The sequence below is a fragment of the Myripristis murdjan genome, chromosome 5 (assembly GCF_902150065.1).
Source record: "Myripristis murdjan chromosome 5, fMyrMur1.1, whole genome shotgun sequence".
Lineage (NCBI taxonomy): Eukaryota > Metazoa > Chordata > Actinopteri > Holocentriformes > Holocentridae > Myripristis > Myripristis murdjan.
In genome coordinates, this window is record NC_043984.1 from 15,142,959 (window position 1) to 15,164,394 (window position 21,436).

Below are 21,436 nucleotides of genomic sequence, written 5' to 3' on the forward strand. Positions count from 1 at the left end.
ACCATAACCTAAGTAAATTTAGATGTAATATTCTCCATTTCATTTTTCAATTTTGGTATTGTTCCAGCAGATTCATTTACAAGCCAAAGGCTGTTATGAAATGGGCACTCTGTACTTCTGTTATCCTCTTCATTCTCTTCCTCACCTCCTCATCTTTCAGGTAAATACAAAAGCTAGTCTTCATTATCTATCTTAAAGAGGCAGTATATGGAACAATAAACAAGTTGAATTATTATTTTTAAAAAAAGAAAAGAAGAGAAGAGAAAAAGAATCATGTATATCATTTTGCTGTAACTTTTTTGTATCAGACATTTAAGGGAGCTGTGCCCTAAATGCAAATCGCGTGACAATGTGACTCATGGAGCGACAATGAGACCGCATATCAATGTGGATGCCACCCTAGATTATGGGTAAGACTTGGCATACACACACATGATACATACTCATCATGCCCCATTTAACCAGAGGGCTGATTTAACCTGTTGGGTAAGTAAGCCCAATTACAGTGAAATTGTTTGGAGGAAAAAAAAAGGAACCTGTAAATCTGTATGATCGTTGAACCACAACTTGAGGCAGAAATCTTTTCTGTAACTGATCAACCTCACTGAGGGAACTTGCATCATTGACGCTGGGCATATCATTGGTCATCTCCCCTCTGTTCAGCCAGTCAAAATTGTGAGACATATAACTTCATTCATTTCTTGTGATGAAATTGTGTCATAATGGAAATTATTTTAATTTCATTTATCATAAACTTAAGCAGAGATTACTGCCAACATGTTAATAATGACAACTGATGGTTTTGGTTGTTACCACAAATGGCAAAGTTCACAGCATGTTGGGAATATGTGTGTGCACTATGGTCTTTAACAGTCAATATGCAAAAGATGGACAAATGTGATGGTAGCAATTGTTCTGTTCATAGTCTAAACCATAAGGAAAACATTATGAAATGTAGCATAAGTGCTGTACCAAATCGAGTTGATAAATAGTTTGATGTCACTTTAAGAATTGTAAAGGAACAGTTGGAGATCTCATTGACCTTTGATCCAGTGTGGATTTTGTGCCAATCAGTCATTTAAGCTAAATGAGACCTGTCAAAGGACGACACTTGTACTTTATGAGAACACTCTTGCATTTGTTGCAGAGAACGGCAAAGTCTCAAATTCAAGGGTTCGTATGTGCAGAGTTTTAGATAATGAACAAGTATCTTCAGTAGCTCCTCCTTATGTAGCTATCTAGTATGCAATGTACTGTACATGAGTTTGTTTTGATCCAAAAAAAACACGTTCATTATTAGACCTTTTAAACATTTTGTCCCATTCCAGGTCCAGAGCTGATGTTCAGACAAACACATCTTGGAACGCTCCAATCATCTGGGATGGGATGTTTGACCCAGACGTTTTTGACCAGGGGCACAAGCAAGACCAGTCGACTGTGGCTCTCACTGTGTTTGCTGTGGGCAGGTTTGTTTCTGTACAAAAACTGGGATTGTTAAGATAAAAGCTCAGCAGACAATACTAAAATGAACAAAAATCTTTGACTGTATTTTCGTCTAATCGAGCGCCCTTCTCCCCATTTTCAAGGTACCTGGATGCTTACCTTGGGACTTTCCTCAACAGTTCAGAACAGTATTTCATGGTGGGTTTACCAGTGACGTTTTACGTGTTTACAGATGTACCAGAGAAGGTACCAAACATGAAACTCGCTCCTCAGCGAAGCTTGAAGGTCATCAAAGTGGAAAGGCACTCCAGATGGCAGGACATTTCTATGATGCGCATGAAGACGATATCAGACGTCATAGAATCAGACATTCGTCACCACAGCACTTACGTCTTCTGCTTTGATGTGGACCAGGTGTTTACAGGGAGATTTGGCTCTGAGGCTCTGGGGGAATCTGTTGCTCTGCTCCACGCTCACTTCTACAACCTCCCAAAGCACAGGTTCACTTATGATCGCAACCCCAAGTCCAAAGCCTACATGGAGACTGGGGATTTCTACTACCACGCTGCTGTGTTTGGAGGCACGTGGCAGAGTGTGAAGGCCATGGCTGATGCCTGCTACCAGAGCATCATGGAGGACAAGCAAAACAACGTGGAGGCTCTGTGGCACGATGAGAGTCACCTCAACAAGTATCTGTGGCTCCATAAACCCAGCAGGGTGCTCTCTCCTGAGTACTGCTGGGACAGAAGTATTGGCTACCAGAAAGACATTCGGGTCACCCGCCTAATATGGGCACCCAAACATTATGACACACTGCGGATCTCCTGACAAACAGCATAGGTTTGACCAGATCTCAGGTAAATCTATGCAAATGGTTTCCTTTTGTCAATTGCTTATGTGCACATATACTTAAAGAGGATGTTGAAGCAACATATGATGCTCTCTCTAACTAAACATCTGGAAACATGGAGAGATGTCAAATGATTATTGTAAGATAAACTGAGTCATTTTTTAGTTTTAACTACAGTTTTAACCCCAAGAAGCAGAGATGCCAAAGGAATAATCTTAAAAATAAAACACATCTTAATTATGGTAAAGTGATGTAAATAATGTAATTTTTGTGTGATTACAGTACAGGAACAAGAATGTCACGATTTAAGATTTGAAAAATATCTGCATACTGGTGCACAAACATAGTTTGAATCAGGAATTCAACATTAAACCATTTTTCATAATTTTTTCTTCACCCTTTTACAAGTGTCCAATAGTTATCTAAATTGTTTTCCTGCTTATTGTACAATGCAGTTGTCTAATTATTATTCTTATGTAATATTTGATATGTGATATGTAAAATAAGGCTCTTTTTGTTTGTGGGTATGCCCTATTCAAACTTTTTCCCAAAAAATTCAGCAATTTTTCTGTTGTAGATTTCTATATATTCCGAGGATTTTGTTTGGATGAAACTGCACTATGGGCTCTGCATTACTGGATAACATACATACCCTATAATCTGTCATTTTCAATCATTTGCTTGATGAAGACCCTGTTAGTTTCAAATGTTAACATGTAAAGTGTTCCCTCTACTTCCAAATGTATCTTTTTCCTCCATCTGGCCCAAAAAACAGGTTGGATGTGCACACATTCAGCTACCCTGTGCACAGCATATTGCAGCAGCCTGTGCTCATGATCCACAGCCTTTTACCAAGTGAAGTGGAGAACTAAAGGCACCAGGAGCAAAAGAAAAATAGTTTCAACACAAATGGGAGACCAACTACCTGTTTACAGGGTTCATAAACATAGACTACAATTTTTGGTGTGTTTACAGACAGTATCAGTGATGGAAGAGTATAACATTAACAGCACTAAAACAGCATTCAGAGGCACAAACAAGAAAAATACACTGGTGCCATAAAACTTGCTGTCATTAAAGATCTCAAAAGAAGAGTAAATAAGCAGTAATCAAAAATGATGGAACAGCACAAAAAATTTCTCGATACATCCTACCAAGTATCACTGGAGCAAGCATTAGTCAGAAATCTGTTGTCTGATACGGGGACAGTGATTGGGTCTGAGCGTGGCTGTGGGTTTGCTGCCATGCGAGTCATTGTGGCTCCTCATGATGACTTAAATTATTTTGTGGCCCTTACCCCCATAAAAGTTGCCTATCCCCGTTGTACATGATGTGTAAAGGATTTCACAAACAGGCAGGCCTGAAAAATGTTGTGTACTGAGATACTCTTTTGAGATACCGTCACGACTCCTTTTTGTTACGTGCTTGTTATTGTATCTCTGTCCAAAGTTTGCAACTGAATACACACCCATGTCAAATTCTTCCAGGTCTCATGTTTCCTCATCATTATTATTATTATTATTATTAACAGTAAAAAAAAAAAAAAAAAAAAAAAGGCCTTATCAGTCCACTTGACTTGCTCTACGCTATGTACACACACTCATGTAAAATAAATTCTTCCAGGTCTCATGTTTCCTCGTGAGGCCTGTCTAACGAGAGAGTAACTGACAATGTGGTGCTCCACTGAAAGAAAACAAATTTTACTTCATCACACAGGTTGGGTCTGTATTAAGTATGTATGAAATTGTTTACATGTAAACATTGATTGCTGGTGTGAATGTAACTATTCTTCCCATGTTTTCCAAAGAGAGCTATTACAGAGTAGTTATAAATCATGAGAGATGCAGGTTATCAGCTAGTCTTTTGTGCTGAGTGAACTTGGAATTTCAACTAAAAAATAAACTTTGCACTCCAACAAAGGTAATGGTTTTGTTAATTTATTTATGTATAAATTACAATACAAGTTTTCTGTGCATTTATGTTGGGGCTGGACAGAAACCTCAGGAACAGCTATCGTCTGTGCTGCAGGGGAAGCCAGAAGGAACCAAGTGTTCAGAGTGGCTCTTTGGGGAGGTCAAGTTCAGGTACCCCATCTCTGCCGGCCTGGGCAGGCTCAGAGTCACAGCAGAGAGAGGAGAAGCAGCTGAATCCATCTGCTTGGTCTTACTGTGTTGAATGCTGTCCAGTAAATCCTGAATTTCAGAGGCCTCAGGCATCATCGCACTATGAATTGAAACAAAGTTTGCATTCATTTAATGGTGTTTTCAATTATTCTGTCATGCAAATGGGTATTACTGATGCAGATTCAAACATACGTTGAAGTTCGCAGAGGGCTAGATGTGAAGAAAACACACTGCGGACTCAATATCTTCTTCAGTTCCTAATAAAACACAAACAGAATGGTAGATAATTATTGTTTCTTTACAAAAATCATGCTGGGCTCTGTGCCTTTTACTCTGCCTTGGTTTTCTCCTTTAGAAATGGACATGGAAGGGTGGGAAAGCACAACACATTATCTTACTGCCTTGTTACATCAGTTTTGATATTTCTGAGTTAGCAAACATCAAGGCGGGATACATGCTGCTACAGTCTGTACCAGCGGCATAACACAAAACATCTTTCCAAACCTCTTGACTCTGGGTGGGTTTGCCTGGGAATCAATGCAAAAATGCAACTGATTTTGAAATAGAAACAATACCAATCCTCTCCTCATCCTCTGTATGAGCTTTGTGCCAAAAAAACACCTTAATAGAGTTTGCAACTGTATATACACCCATGTGTCTGTGAAGATTCTCTGTCATCTAGGTCATGATATGATAATAGTTTTCTGAAGACTATTATCAGTTCAGTTGACTTGCTCTACGCTACGTACACACACCCATGTAAAATTCTTCCAGGTCTCATGTTTTTCTCGTGAGGCCTGTCTAACGAGAGAGTAATTGACAATGTGGTGCTCCACTGAAAGAAAACAAAAGCATTTTACTTCATCACACAGGTTGGGTCTGAAATTGTTTACACGTAAACACTGACTGCCAGTGTGAATGGAACTACTCTTCCCATGTTTCCCACAGAGAGCTATTACAGAGTAGTTATAAATCATGGGAGATGCAGGTTATGAGCTAGTCTTTTGTGCTGAGTGAACTTAGAATTTCAACTGAAAAATAAACTTTGCACTCCAACAAAGGTAATGGTTTTGTTAATTTACTTATGTATAAATTACAATACATCTCATATTTAATGTGAATAGTGTTAATTTAGTGATAATCCATCATATTTCCAATGCAGTTTTATTTGTTTTGGGAGGGTTTGGGGGTTGTTTTTTTTTCTAGAAAGCAACAATAAATATGTTGAAACAAGGCAGAATAAGGCAGATCAGCCCCCTGGTATCACGAAAATCACTGAAAGTTCTTGGAACAAGTTGATAAGTGTTGCGGATTATCTCATCCCACTTTTTCACATTTTAACACTGAATATGAAATTAAATGAGGTTAAGCTGGAGATTTTTGGAATGTGCTGATCGACAGACACGACATACAGTGCAAAAAAGAGTTGCAAAAAAAGAGACTAATGTATAGTGAGCATGTCTCTGAGCAAGGGTCCGAAATAAAGCTTGACATAACAACAGCTTCAGATGAACCAGTAGGCCTAAAGTACCTCAGCAAAGTGCTGTGAGCGCATGTTTTGGGGAGTGCGTTCCAGTGCAGACAGCTGATTGGACATCTTAAGTATTCTGTTTCCCAGTCTTCTGTTTTCCATTTCCAGGAAGTCCACCCTTAAGATGAAAAAATGAACATCTCTCTTGGTCAGTCTAAGTGGAATCAAACACAGGAAATTGTGCACTTTGCAAAAGAGTGCAGAAAATTATCAAATGACTGTCGCAAACACATTATTGTTGCCTCTGATAACTGGTGACTGATGTTGTCTTTTTTGTTTCCTTCATTAAAATGTTTTGGACAAGAACCTGTTTTTCGACAAGGAAGCTGTTAAAATGCTGTCGTTCTTGATGTGCTCCTCTTCATTTAGCTGCTGTAGCAACTCCCTCTTTTCAGTCAGCAGTTTCTCATTTTCCACAGTCATGATCATGATAAGCTCTTTCTCCTGGAGAGGAAAGAATCACAATTTGACTCTTAATTCGTCAGTCCTCTGAGGTGAGATTTGTGCCAACAGAAACTAATCATAGCCTGTAGTCAGCATCTTTGAGGCTGCTGTGATTTTCCTGTCTTAAATTCGGCAGATATTTACAAGATGGTGGCTTGATGAATCCAGCTCTTTCTCCCATTCTTTCCTGTCTCTTGAGTTTCATGTCTAATATGGGAATAAATAAACAAACAAAAAAATGCAAGGGAAAAAAACAAACAGCAACTTTCATAGGCAATTTCATTATATCTGCAAGCTTATTTTCCCAAGTAGCCAGACAGATATTGCCATGATCTGAAAGCTGTTTAAGTGCTTAATTTGTGTGGTGACACAAATCTCAAATTGTCTTCTTGCAGCACAACATATTAACTGTTATTACCTTAACTGTTTATTTATTATACATCACCCAGCACCTTAACTGTTTATTTATTATTTATTATCTATATATTACATCCTAGGTTAATATACATTCACACTGTTTTTCAGACTGGAGGGGAAGTGGTAATTCCTCAAGAGGCCAAATCAAGTCGGTTAGTTCCTGAATCCCAGTACCGGGCGTCGGGTTCTGCCACTCGGTTCTTGGTTTCGTGGTTTCATGCTAACTCTCCTTATCTATACAATCATGTATATACTTCAGTTCCATCTGTATATTTCATATTTCTATCTATTTATCTATCTATCTATATGAAAAGAGGAACAACGCCACAGAATTACCTTTGCTAATGAATGAGCACACAACGACAGCTCTCTCTCTAGATTCTTGATTCTGTCATCACGCCACTTGGTTTCATCATCAAGTCTCTGTTTTGCTCGATTCAATTTTGTCTTGTGCTTTTCATTCATCTCGTGACACTTGCTGTAAACAGACAAAAACAAAGAAAAACTCATCCTGTGGAGAGTGTTATGTGGTGTTGTGTTACATTTCATTGTCTTGAAGTGTAATAAATTTTATGTAAGGGACAATTCACAAGCCTTTATGAAGCCTGTATGCAAATCTCATTGGATGAACTTGAGCTGTAGTCGTACTAGAAACAATGTTTTGCTCTGTCTGTTGTAGGCCTTTTACCTCCTCTCTTTGTCTAGGCATTTCAGGGTTTCACAGATCTCCTCTTTAAGTCTCTCACACTCATCCTGAGCAGCCAGCAGAGTCTTTATCACGTTCTGATTATCAGGACACTCCTGTGGCGCCAGAGTACAAGCATCAATGATGGGAATTCATGGTGTCAGCACATACATGCATGCGCCGCTCTGTTGACTATTAACTTAACACAAGGAAGAAAGCTATGATATGCCAGAATAGATAAGTGCAGTCTAATTAGATTATATTCAAATATATATGGGATAACCTTGTGGACTGTGTCGTCATTGCTCTGTGGAAGCTGCAGCTGTGTCTGTAAGTCTTCATCCTGTGTTGCATAGGAATCATCCAAATGCAAGGACGTGCTCTCATAGTGCTGTATATCTGCCTCTTTTTGCTTCCACCGTCTTCAAACCCCCACCCCACACACACACACACACACACACACAGCACACATAAAAGAAAGAGTGTCAAAGCTTCATTTACATATTGCAACAATTTGGAGAGAATGGCTGTTGAAGGTGAAACACTATGGCAGCACAATATCCTACTTTTGATCGTGGAGATGATTTTCTTTGCTGCACACAGTAGCTGCAATGTTATCCGTGTCACAGTTTGAGTTACCCAGCTGCTGCTTCAGAGATTGTACCTGGAAGGGAGAAGCAGTAGCTCTGACATTGTGGATCAGTAAACAAAGCAGTTTTCATCACTTTAAGTTATTAAGTCCTAATCTATCATTTCTCTGAATTATTTCAGCTGCATTGGACTGGAAATACATAATAATTGCAACAGTAAGTGCACTGAGCGATGTCCTTCCGCGTGCCATTCGTGCACGACCGGGGGGTGGGGGGGCCGAGCGATATCAATCCGCGCGTCGTTTGTGCGATAAGTCCGCCTTCCGCGTGCCATTCATGCACGGCTGACCGAGGTTCGTGCACGGACCGGTCTGCTCTTGCTCTTCCCTGTGTAATTTGTTGGAAGCAGTTCAGGCAAGAAGACATTTTTTAGCTTCTCAATAGTGGCACTATTCAGTGGGACCTACATTAGCTTGTTCCTGGTCTGCGGCCTGGTCAGCCTGGTCCTGCACAGTCAGGAGCTGCTGCTGCTCCTTCAGGGCAGACTGCAGCCGACACACCTCCTTCTGCAAAGATTCCACCTGAGACAAACATAAACGGTACTTGTGTTAGAATTAGAGATAGGTACACTATTTCTGCCTCTTGTCTTCATACCTTTTGGTGACCCACAAGAGGAATCTGCCAGTTACCATGATTGTTTGTGCTATGGACACTTATGTAAGCATACCAAGGTGAAGAAATAATTCACCACTGTAAAGATGGTCTTTTCATAAAACTGGACTATGCAGTAAAAGGGTACAAAAGTTTTTGAAATTGGCTACATGACCAGAGAACACAGAAAAAGGGCTGTGGTATTCCCCTTGGTTCAAAGGTAGAAAACATACAACAAGAATACAATGTGCAGATAGCACCGCTGGGTTAACAAACTGGAACAATGCAATTCATTTAAGCACAGTGTGGCACTGGAGAGACCCTGTGCAGTCAAAGTCCTAATTAAAATTAAAGATTTTTAAACTTCTTTCTCCTCCAAATGTGCCTGAGGTAAGCCTAATTTGACTGCCAAATTTGCATTAAAGCTGCTAATGACCGATAATGTGTGCCAATATTCAGTATCTTCAAATTTGACGATTTATGCATCCAAAAATTGAACAACTTCAGTATGTCCTCAAGACATTTGCAGTTGCAGTGAAAAAAAGGCTCCTGAACCAATATATAGCCTGTGGGACACTAAATCCCTCCAAATACATACAACTGAATTATTCAAAGTGGTTTAGGCACAGTTTGAGGAACGGTTCACCCTGATATGAAAATTGCCATGATCTACTCACTCAAACATCAAACTCCAGTGAAGTTTTTAGCATTTCATGCATCCAAGTATTTTGGGTCCAAACAATTGCACCGGGAATTCAAAAAGCCTATACAGTTGTTCCTCGCTATAACGCGGTTCACCTTTCGCGGCCTCACAGTTTTGCGGATTTTTTTTTTGTGCAATTTTGCATTTTTTTTTTTTTTTTTTTTTTTACAGCGCATTGTGTTCTGCGTCCTGATTGGCTAAGGGAGAGCCCACGCATTGTGTTCTGCGTCCTGATTGGCTAAGGACCTGTAGACCATTGTCAATCAATCTCCTCCGTGCTGCGTCTCCTGTACAGTACAGAATGCGTTCATTCTATAATACTGGACTTATTTTTCTACGAAGGTTTGAACTTTGAGAGTGTTTAAACAAGAGAGAAAAGTGAGAAAATGTTAATGCCTGTCTGAGAAAAGTGTATAAAGTGTGTAGTGAGGGGTTTTACAGCCTTAAAACATCTATAATAATTGTAAAAAATAAAGCTGACTACTTTGCGGATTTCGCCTATTGCGGGTTATTTTTAGAACGTAAATCCTGTGATAAACGAGGGACCACTGTAGTAGTGAGTATTTCCTGTATTTACATCACTGATATTTCCTTATTATTGATAGCATGAATGGACATGGTCCTCCACCTTGCTTTGCACTGATTCTTGGGAATTTGGATAAAACAGGTTTTAATTTTGAAAAAAAAAAGTGAGTTAAATTACAAAATCTCAAGGTATGTCATTATAGGCCAAGGTCTTGGCTGTTCAGCAATGTACCGGTGCAACCTCCTCATTTTGCATTTTTTTCATAAAATAGGTTTTTCCAGTTATTAGGCTACTTTGTTTTTGTCAACATCGTCACTGTAATGTTTTTTTTTTTTAATTTGAAAAACATATTTTTGTATTAAAGAGACTATTACTTTAATAACTCAACAGCACCAAAGAAACATATTGTAAGCATATTCATTTAAAACAAATATAACTGAATCTGACGGTGGTAACACTCATCTAACGGTGGTGACAGTGGCCTCATTAAAACATACATTTCCAAAATTTATACCACTCAAGTCAATGGCTTCTTGCTTAACAACTTTATTTAACTATTTGGTACAAAAAATAACAATCCTGAACACTGTTATAAGCATTTTTCAGACTTCAGTCATCACCGTCAGACAGAAAACCTGACGGTGGTGACATCTGATGGTGGTGACAAAAACCTGCTCTTTCACATGATAAGCATGAGTTGTTCACGTTTTCGCCCTGTTGCTACCTACATCAGACCTCTTCTTAAAAAGTATACATTTATTCCATAATCTAATCTAATATTTTTATACAGAAGTGACGGTGTTGACGATTTATGGTTGTGACAGTAGCAGTGTCCAAAAATATGAAGAGATTTAAGAGAAAAGAGAAAACTTCCAGGAGCCTGAGCGGTCTTGAAGCATACAGTAGAGCTGAAGGTTTGAAAAGGGCTCCTCAGGAATGTAATTGACCTTGTACTTTTTTTTATTATTATTTTTTAAATAAATATCTGACGGTGGTGACGAATATCTGGGACACATTTTGAGCAACCACAAAATAATAGTAAATATTGTTCAAAACCCATCGTTTGTAGTTTTTAATACATATTATGATGTACTCTTTCATGTGGTAAATATATTATTCAATGAAATTATTACTTTTTGTTGTTTTAATCAAGTTGAAATTATTATCTCCTATCCGAGGACAACTGGTTTTGTAGGCTATGGGCCAACATATAATCATTAAATTAATACAAATTAAAAATAAACCTATAAAACAACCTTACAAATGTGCAAAGGACCCCCTGATTATGCCCTTGATTCTTTTTATTCATTAAAATGTTGTAAATTTCCAGCAGAAATAGCATTTTTCTTAGTGGGACATGATTTATCCAAATTCTCAAGAATCAGTGTTTGCTGAAAGGCTCTGCTTGCCTGCTATATGAGTTGCACTGTCTGTTCTGTTTCCTATATAGGCGATAATAGGGTTGTTGGACTCAGACTTTGCCTTCTTTTGGATGCAAAACATTTGGATTATATTGTACAAGCTGTTTAGAGACAGCTGATCATTTTGGATTTGGAAATTGTAACAAGACTTTGGTCATTTCAGTAGTTTGGGAGAAGACTGAAATGCAGCTGTTCTGGCTGTACCACTGTGTTTGGTGGTTGTACAAACTTCGATGGAGTTTTGGCTTTTATTGGGTGAGTAAAGATTTCATTATTACAATTATTAATATTATTATTAGCATTGCAATTACACAGCCATTTGACTCAAAACTATGTAACCATGCCCATTTGAGACAATACCTACCAGATTATACAAGCGAATATAAAAGTTTCTCCAGCCTGATCTATGGTATATTCAAGTGACACTTTTTTTATTTTGATATGCACTGGTTCTGTAATCTATTCATACTTTTATTCACTCACTGCTGCGTCCTTTGCCAAAAGGCATCTGGCCTGAGTTGTGAGTTTCTCCTGTAACTCTTTGCAGGACTTGTTGCTTTGCACCGGCTCTGTGGCCTCAGACTGGACATGAACAAGAAGAACATTCAGGCACGTTTTAAATACAACTGATACTGATACGACTGATGCAAATGAGTTTTCTGTAAATCTGCAATGAGCTTTTCTGTTGAATACATGCAAACTACAGTTACTGAACTAATCTTGTGCTAAGGGTGATGTAGTGACTGTAGGATGGACAGAAGGACCTCTTTAGCCTTCTCATGTGATGCTAGCAGCACTCTACAGTGGGACCTACTTTAGTTTGCTCAGTGGCCTGGACAGCCTGGTCCTGTACAGCCAGGAGCTGCTGCTGCTGCTGCTGTTCCTGCAGGGCAGCCTGCAGCCGACAAACCTCCTTCTGCAGAGACACCACCTGGGGCAAACATATAAAAACACATAAGAGCCATCTATCTATGTCTCAGAGGCTATATGTACAACACACCTTAAAGGATTATTGCTTTTACATCATTGCTACCCTTTAAATTATGTCAACCATGCAAAATATGTACAACTGCACATTAAACTTGGAGATACTTGTTGCCTTTTGTGATAATAGCTGGGTGGGCAGATTCTAGATCTGACCTTTTGCTCGTCCCTTTGTTAAACAGGCCTGCTTAAATCCATCATTTTAATTACATTAGATCTTTGTATATATTCACCACCAACCAAATGCAAAAGTACAAGGTTGGAAAATTGAGCATTATTATGAAATGACATGTGACACACAAAGATTCTTATTGTTATTGTACCTCGCACCATTTACTGGTAGTGTATTTTTGTTTTTACAATGATAACCAACCTGCCCAGGGACAAAGGATGGAAATTAGCTGCTCGCTACAATCCTACATATTTACACGAAGGTGTCTATTAATATGTACTGTCCCCTGATTTCTCTATCAAAATAAAAAAAAAATACTCAAGAGGAAAGACATTGTTTTGACTGTAATACTCTCAAGTCTTGTTCCTTCAGCTATGAATGACAAGAAAAGCCACTGAACTTGATAAATTCCTAACTGGAATGACCATTTTCTCTGTGACCCTGCATAATGAATGGCATTAATTTGCTAATCTATTCATCTGTTCTCCCTTCTCCTGTGCCTAAGGGTGTTCAGTCTGAGCATTCAGTCTACCTGCTTAACATAAATCCAATGTACACTGTCACTGTGGGCCTTGCAACCCGATTAAACAGCTCCAACTTATACAAAATTTGGAAATTTTTCAGGTTCAAAACTTGACGAGCTCCCACTTGTTCTGTCCAGCTCGTTCAAGAGCATAACAAAGTAGGGTGGTCCACACAGTCATGGCTCAAAGAAATAAATCATTAATTAAAAACAAGTAAATATTAAGTCAAATTATGAGTCCGAGATTAATGATGGATGTGAAAACTAAGAAGCTTTAAATGCTAACCATTCTGAATAGGTACCCGGTTTAAACCAACACCAAGAAACCCAAACAAAACCAGGATGCCAGGGATGCCTGAAAGGCACCAACCTGGCGCTGGAGCAAAATGTCAGAATCTTGTAATACTTCAATTAATACTATATTCATCTTGTTGAATGGTATATTGCATTTTAAAATGTCACAATATCATAATCCTTTGTCTATTAAATATACTTTATTATTGGTTATGCTTACATTCTTATTGTTGCACTGTATATTTCATTTTGTGTGGTTATACCAGATAGTCATCTATCTATCGATCTATCTTTCTATTTCATTTAACTGTTTATAAATATGAATCATGTGGTCCTTATGGTTGTAGTTGTTCAATGTCTGTTGCGGTGGTCCCTTGCATGGTCCCAATCAGTTCTTTAGTGGTCCCTTGCATGGTCCCAACCTGTTCTTTAGTGGTCCCTCGCATGGTCCCAACCTGTTCTTCAGTGGTCCCTTGCCTGGTCCCGACCAGTTCTTCAGTGGTCCCTTTCATGGTCCCGACCAGTTCTTCAGTGGTCCCCTGTATGGTCCCTGTGGTCCTGATTGGTTGTTCAGTGGTCCCTCACATGGTCCAAACCAGTTGTTCAGTGGTCCCTTGTATGGTCCCTGTGGTCCTGACCAGTTCTTAAGTAGTCCCGACCAATTCCTCAGTGGTCCCTTGTGTGGTCCTGACCAGTTGTTCAGTGGTTCCTCTCCTGGTCCATCTGGGCTAGACCCGCCTGGACTTAATGTGGTAAAAGCAAGAGAGCCCAGTGCATGTAATCCTAATACAGACCACTGGTTACTTCCACTGTTGAAGCCAGTGGTCTGGCCAGTTAGCAAATGGTCTGTGGAGTGGTTTTCATGGACCTATTCAACCACACCCATGTTTGTGAGCATGATTGGGTGAGTCACTTTCATTTCATGTGCTATTTAGAAGACTGATTAACAGACTGGTTGTTGGAGTTGCAAAATAAGTGTAACATCATTGGTAAACTTGGGGAAACTAGTTTCACATTTCATAGTGAAATATGGTATATAACCATATAGGTTTATATAAAGGTTATGTGTATATATCCATGTGTGTGTGTATGTGTGTGTGTGTGTATAGAGATAGATAGGTTGTACTGTTCCCAGGACACAAAATGTCTCACAGGAAGGAGAGAAAAATGACAAAAGAGTGCCACATGGACAAGGTGTAGAAAAGTAAGCCGTATGACCATCAGTATTGCCTGATTTGGTACAAATGGGTATGATGGCCATAAATGTCTTTGCCACACAATGTCCACATTCAAGTGAACCAGTACACATGACCTATTCATTACTACTCCACAAACATAGTAAGACTGTTATATTGTGACTGCAATGTAAATCTGAAAACATTGCAGCTATATTACTCTGATAAGCTCGCAGAACAGATGTTCAGTGTTTCATGGTATCAGCATGGAACAGCTGCCAAACGTGTGCCTCATCATCATGTTGGAACAAATTACCTAGTTACTGTTTCTGCAGTTGTGTCCCATAAAGAAAATCTCACACACTCTCCCAGTAATATGATATAATGTGTTGTCTATACAGTGGTCCCTCGTTTATCGCGGGGGTTACGTTCTAAAAATAACCCGCAATAGCCGAAATCCGCGAAGTAGTCAGCTTTATTTTTTACAATTATTATAGATGTTTTAAGGCTGTAAAACCCCTCACTACACACTTTATACACTTTTTTCAGACAGGCATTAACATTTTCTCACTTTTCTCTCTTGTTTAAACGCTCTCAAAGTTCAAACCTTCGTAGAAAAATAAGTCCAGTATTATAGAATGAACGCATTCTGTACTGTACAGGAGACACGGCACGGAGGAGATTGACAATGGTCTACAGTCCCTTAGCCAAACAGGACGCAGAACACAATGCGCGGGCTCTCCCTTAGCCAATCAGGACGCAGAACACAATGCGCTGTTTAAAAAAAAAAAAAAAGGCCGCGAAAGGTGAACCGCGTTATAGCGAGGGACAACTGTAATACCATTTGCTGCTGCTTTTTCCAATGATCAGTGAGGGTTCACTTGGTGAGAGTAAAGATGCATGACCAACCCAGCTTAGTCAGGAAAGAGCGCCATAATCAAGAGTCCGTTCCGTCCTTGAATATGGTAACAACTCACTAATGTACAACTATAATGAGAGTGAAGAGGACGAGGTGGATGGAAAAATGGCACCTATTTATAGAATATGGGGTCATATTCTGTTTTATATCTGTGCTATGATCAAAGGTTATTTTGCTGACGAGGCTAAAACAAACACTAGATGTGAACACAAAGTAGATTCTGCATTCAGTGTTTATACGGAGCAGCTGTTGTAATGAGGTAATAAGAAATTTCTGTGAACAACAGGACAGGCAAATGCAAACAATCAAACTGTGTTCAAAATTCTGGCTTCCTACCGTGTCCAGCAGGGAGCTTTTTCCAGCATCAAGAGAGCGTACCCTGGCCCTCAGGACTCTGATCTCTTGATCCAGATGATCATTCAGCTCTTTGGCCTTTCGCAGTTCCACCATTTCTTTTGAAATAAAGAGGCATGATGGACCCGTCAGATGATCAGTATTATTACAGAATAAACGCTGTCATTGGTATTGTGCATTCTGTTCTCTCTAATGGTCTCTGTAAACCTGTTTAGCATCACTTTCCCATTTTGTTCTCTAAACGTCAATATACTAATATTCAATATAGTAATATTGGACTCTATATACAAAGGCTACAGAATGGACTCTACATATCATGGTGTCAAGTCAGACACAATAAGCCAACACTTAAATGAGGCTCCACTTAAGAGAAATCATAATAACTTCAATGTGGGTAAAAAACGCATGAATCTTATCTGATTTCAAAATGGACACTGACTGAGCAGATCCATGTGTGAATTGTTACATACACCTCACACCCGTGTTGCATTAAACTTTTTCAGGAAGCCATGAGGAATTTTCTGTAAAATTCATTAAAGAAGGTGCATGTAGAAAATTTCCCACCGCGTTTCTTCAGTTTTTCCACTTCGTGTCTGAGCTGTTCTACTTCCTTCTGTGCCTCCTGCAGCTCAGGCTCTGAAAAGCACACATGCCTGAATCAGGGTTGATATTTTCAAGCTACTGTCCTACAGTGCTAGCAGTGTTCCTCTACAATTTTTTCAGCAAAGCAAGCTGGGCATAAATTTGAGTTCCATATTTATTTGGATATTATATAATATTAAAGCGACAACTTCTGAACATAAGGAATATGCATTATTTAATGAAATTTTGGGATGAACAAAATAAATTCTTGGGATTCTGACATTTTTTTCTTTAAATATCTTTGAAGTTGTGGCACTTTTCTTTGTTTGGTGGTCCCACAGAATGGATTTAAGGGAAACACTAGGATACAGCTCATGACAGAAACAACTGCTCCTGCATTATCACTGTGAGAAATCACTGTGAGGATAAAATAGGGCGCTGTTTAGAAGCTGATTAATCTCCCTCACCATAAGCCTTCTGGGTCAAATGAGCAGACTCTAGCTCATCAGTCAAACGCCGGATTTCGTTGTGAGCCATAGCCAGCCGGCGAGAGCCCTCCTCCAGGTCCCGCTCCAGACGGAAACACTCCCGCTGCACATTGCTCGCCTGGCCGGCTAAATGCCTGGCCTCAGCCTGAAAAGAGTAGGACAAACCAACTTAGAGAGGAAAATGTCTGAAGTTACTGTCATCACTGTGCTCTGAAGTGAAATGTGGAATTGAAGTTTCAGTTTGAATACAGCATCTATACAAGCAAAACAAACAAACAAACAAACAAACAAAAAAAACAGAAATACATGCAAGGACAGACGGGATACCCTTGAGAAGTGCGTTGCATCAGATCAAGACTCATCAGTGACGCCTCAAGAGTTTTTGAATTCACTCCAGCATGCAATGTTTCCTAGCTTGTGCTGGTGACAAATCTTTAAAAAAACAAAAACAAAAAAACTGGAACAAAATAGAGGATGCAGTTAACATGGATGCAGCTGAACAGAACACTTGAACAGATGGCATGCAAATTGTTATTCTCTCTTTTCCTGTGTCAATAATCTAATAGGATGAAAAATCATCCATTATTTTTTTAGGTTGCAGAAACAGTATCCTATACAAGAGGACATACGGGAATAAATGTGCGTTTGCTCTGTGCAGCTTTGTGAAGTCCAAACAGCCTCTTCCATGGGCTCTGGCTGTGGTGTGGTGCCCCCTGGTGGGAAGACTGTGGAGTACAGTTATATCACAGAATCGGCAATATGACCATGGGGGAAACTGTGTGTCAACAAGATACTCCTCTAATACCTGAAAAGGCAAAGCATATAGGCATGTGTTCTTTTCCCATATAAATTTGGCTGCATTCTTTCATAATCATAAAAAATAATATGAAACACCACAGCCAAAGGGATAACATACCAAACGAAAGATTGAGTTAACAAAGGCATTTACATGTTTCTCTCAAAGTATCAAGTTCTAAAAGTTACATTTTTCAGTTTTTTGGCAAAACAGCTCTGTGCTAGAGATGGTTTTCAACAGTCACATGTAAGCAAAAGAAAGATCTAAGACCACCTCTTCCCAAAAGCATTTACTAGGCGCTACAACTTCCCAAAATAGAGGTACCCAGAGGATGCTGGTGGTTCAGTTGTCTAGAGTGCATACCACATAACTACAATGTCCACAGTTGAAATCTGGCACTTTTGACAAGTTAACCCCCTCTTCCCCTTTGTCTCTCTTTACTGTTTTCTAGCAAATAAAAGCAGGAATGCCAAAAAGGAGGTTTTTGGTGCACACAGGGGCTAAATTGTGCTGGCCAGAAAGTTTGTCTTACATGGTCTACATTCCCGGTCTGTACTAGGGCCTCTGTGTCTAGTTGGCAGGCTGATGAAGAGTCTCCATGGCCCATGGGGCCATCAGGGTCCTCCCTCCTCTCCAGCAGGGAGGCCCTCTCTACCAGCAGGTAGGCCACCTGCTCGCTGGGGCTGCTGTGGATCAACTCTGTAAGACCCTGCTGGTACAGCATCTTAGCCACCTCACTTATCTGGGCATCTGTCACAACACAGCAAGAGGAGTAAATGACTGTGAAAGATAAGCAAGAGTGTGTCATTTTCAATACCAGACCAAAATTTGGGGAAGTGTTAGTAGGGGTCTTGTGAGGCCATGTGAGGAAAATCAATGAAGAATGTCCTTCAGCATCTTGCTACTGCACAGATGGTTTTTGTCTATGCTTTTATTTGCAGATCTCAGGATACATTTGATTCTGAAATTAATAACACTAAAAGAGAACTGTCCTGATTTCCAGTGGCTTAAGGAAGTCGAAAAATAAACTTACTTAAATGCATGACTCAAACAAGAGAAAAACAAATCTATAATCTGACAATCTTTGGCAGTCTATGGGAATATATCATATTAAAAAAAAATCTGGATTGTGATTCTTTAAACCACAAGGTGTCATATACAAAATCAATCAAAATGATCAGCACCAAAAACACATGAGGTTTCTAATGTTTTGTTGCCTGATTTTCTCTTGCTCTTGGGATGCTTCTTACATGAAAATGCATTCTGAGGGTTTATGGGTACACAACTGGTAAACATTTCCCACCTTGCAGGGATATTAGGCGATGCAGTTGGTCCTTGAGCCGATCATTCTCCTCTTGTATCTCCTGAGCCAAAACATCCTTGTGCTCTGTAAAGATACGGATCTGCTCCAAGGACTTGCGTACCTTGGGGAGACAAGACAGTCGGCCGAGTCACTAATGTTACAAAGCAGTGGCAGAACTGACGCGTCCTAATGTGGTGGTGTCATATCATGGGGTCATTGCACAGTGCTAACTCACTTCGTCCATCTCTGCAATGTGTTGCGAGCGCTGGGAGTCCAGGTCACTTGACACAATGAGCAGGCGGCTCTCTCTGCGCCGCAGGGCTCGCCACAGGAAGCACAGCTGATCCTTCATAGTGGAGTGAGGAGCGCATCCTTCTTCTTTAAGCCATGCAGCAACCTGCTGCAGCTCCTGGTGGAGATGGAAACATGATCACATAAAACCTCAGAGATGTTGCAGGGAGATGTTTGAGAAACCAGGAGACCACAGCATATCACACAAGGACTTCATGGCTTACCCTTAGCTGGAGAAATATTACATCTTCAGTCAGCCTGTGAAGTGAATGCTCATTCACCTCAAAAATCTTCACCTTAATAAGTCCTTTAGTTTCATATTCAGTGTTAAAAAAAAAATCTTATTTTTCTCAAAACAAGAGAAAAAATAATCTGTCAGTAGGGCAAGATAATCCTACTTTTTTCCAACACCAACTCACTTGTTTTAGTTTTTTTTTTTTTTTTTTTTTTTTTCCTGGGGAAAAAGTACTCTATAAACAGGCCTAAATTAAAACAAGTCACCTTTTCACTTATTTGGAGAAAAACAAGAGGTTAAGACTAAATGATACAACACAATTTAAGATTTTTTGTCTTACACTGACATCTAAATGAAAAGACACATAAACGAACATTGTTTCATTGACATTACCATGTAATAAGACAAACTGAAAATATTACATGCTACTAGAGGATGAAAATGCGATTCTGTCATTTCACCAGTAGCACCAGAGCTGGGAGACCATGAAACTGTGGGGGGTCTCGAGTGGAGGCAAACACAAATTCATGTTAGGCTACATGTCAAGATAGCAACACATTTCATGGCGAGGATCATCTTCTCGCTAATCTTCATCTTCTCTCGACTAACTGTGAAGCAGACAAGAGTTTTTACGTGACATTCCTCTTCCCCCGGGGACAGACTTGTTTTCCCATTTTAGGAGACAGCTGCCTGTTTGGAGACAGCTGGGAATGCCTCCAGTTTACTGCTCCACAGTTTCTTCCGTGTGTTAGGGCTACAGAAATACACCAGACTTTTGACTTTTCACACTTCGTTTTAACTAGAGAGTCTCTAGAAAACACTTCGCATGCGTTAGTTAATTTAACTAGTTTTCATCACCTAGCCATGCAGATATTACAAGTTATCCTCTGGCACCGTTAACCCGGGGGGGAAAAAAACAGATAAGAAAACGATGTACCTCTTCTTGGTCCATCTCTGCTGTAGTATCAAACAGTTTTCCACCGCGGTTCAGTTTGATTTTTGACTTTTAATTTTTCCGAAACAATCCTCAGCGAGCCCAAACACTGGAAATCTCTGCAGCGGCAACACTTTTTACAACTCACTGGCAACAACGTAGCGTCATTACGTCACAGTTACACTAGTAGCCGCTCGTGTTGCTGAGTTAACGGCACGAGACGACCTGTATAAATCCAACTAGTCAACTATGGCAATCTTCTCTTTCACTGTCAGCGGAGCCCCCTTATCATACATTGTATCCTGATACTGATGTGAATGTGAGTATAGCTATGTATTCGGGTTATAATCACATGACTACACAGCTACAAAAATAATCTCAGTGATCAGAGGAATCAGCGCAGTGTCTTGTATCCTCTGATGTTTCCATAATCCGAAAAGAATAAGAGTCATCCGCGACTAAAGTGAAACAACAATGAGGATGAGTTTAAGTGGTGATGATATTTTAACTAGCCTTTGAAAACATGAGACAAGCCTGTGTAAAGCGTCTCTTGAAGCGCATCCAGTTTTGTTGGATTTTGCTGTAATCCATAGGAATTTGGGGGCGTCCCTAGCAAAACAAGGAATGATTTGATTTCACTATTTCACCATTTCACGATACTTCTAGCACAGTATGAGGAGGCGCAATACGCATTTCATAGCCTACTTAATATTTCATTTTTTTATGGGTTGAAAAAAAAAAGACTGGTTTGATGGAGATTGAAAGGATGGAGCCTGTTGCATATTATAAAACATGTTATTGTTGGTTTATTTATGCAATATAATTCAGATTGTCTTTTTTCCTATTGATAAAAGTGCTGTAATTACAGTTATTCTTGATGCTGCTGCTGCCACTGATGTTTCAAAATGTGTTGTGTATGGAGAATGAAAATATGTGTTGTTGTGGAAACTGTTTTCTTTTCATTCAGTATAACTTCTGTTGAAATTATTACTCTATACAAAA

General features: G+C 39.6%; 2 protein-coding genes across 2 annotated transcripts; one reads left to right on the forward strand and one right to left on the reverse strand.

Annotated features, from left to right (window-relative positions):
* The first annotated feature begins 369 nt into the window (after positions 1-369).
* On the forward strand, positions 370-2,271 carry LOC115359233 (N-acetyllactosaminide alpha-1,3-galactosyltransferase-like). Its single transcript, XM_030051594.1, has 3 exons — positions 370-410; positions 1,329-1,466; positions 1,587-2,271. The coding sequence occupies exons 1-3, from the start codon at positions 370-372 to the stop codon at positions 2,269-2,271; spliced, it is 864 nt and encodes a 287-aa protein (XP_029907454.1).
* Positions 2,272-4,225: 1,954 nt separating this feature from the next.
* Positions 4,226-20,546, reverse strand: LOC115359234 (coiled-coil domain-containing protein 30). The gene is made up of 19 exons (XM_030051595.1): positions 20,438-20,546; positions 19,210-19,383; positions 18,975-19,095; positions 18,228-18,421; positions 17,505-17,600; positions 16,855-17,020; positions 16,370-16,441; positions 15,788-15,903; positions 12,199-12,315; positions 11,868-11,966; positions 8,551-8,664; positions 8,060-8,157; positions 7,777-7,915; positions 7,497-7,609; positions 7,145-7,286; positions 6,255-6,391; positions 5,948-6,065; positions 4,609-4,673; positions 4,226-4,516 (listed from the first exon to the last, which is right to left on the reverse strand). Exons 1-19 carry the CDS (start codon positions 20,450-20,452, stop codon positions 4,294-4,296), a joined length of 2,319 nt encoding a protein of 772 aa, XP_029907455.1. The 5' UTR covers positions 20,453-20,546; the 3' UTR covers positions 4,226-4,293.
* Between the last annotated feature and the right edge of the window lie 890 nt (positions 20,547-21,436).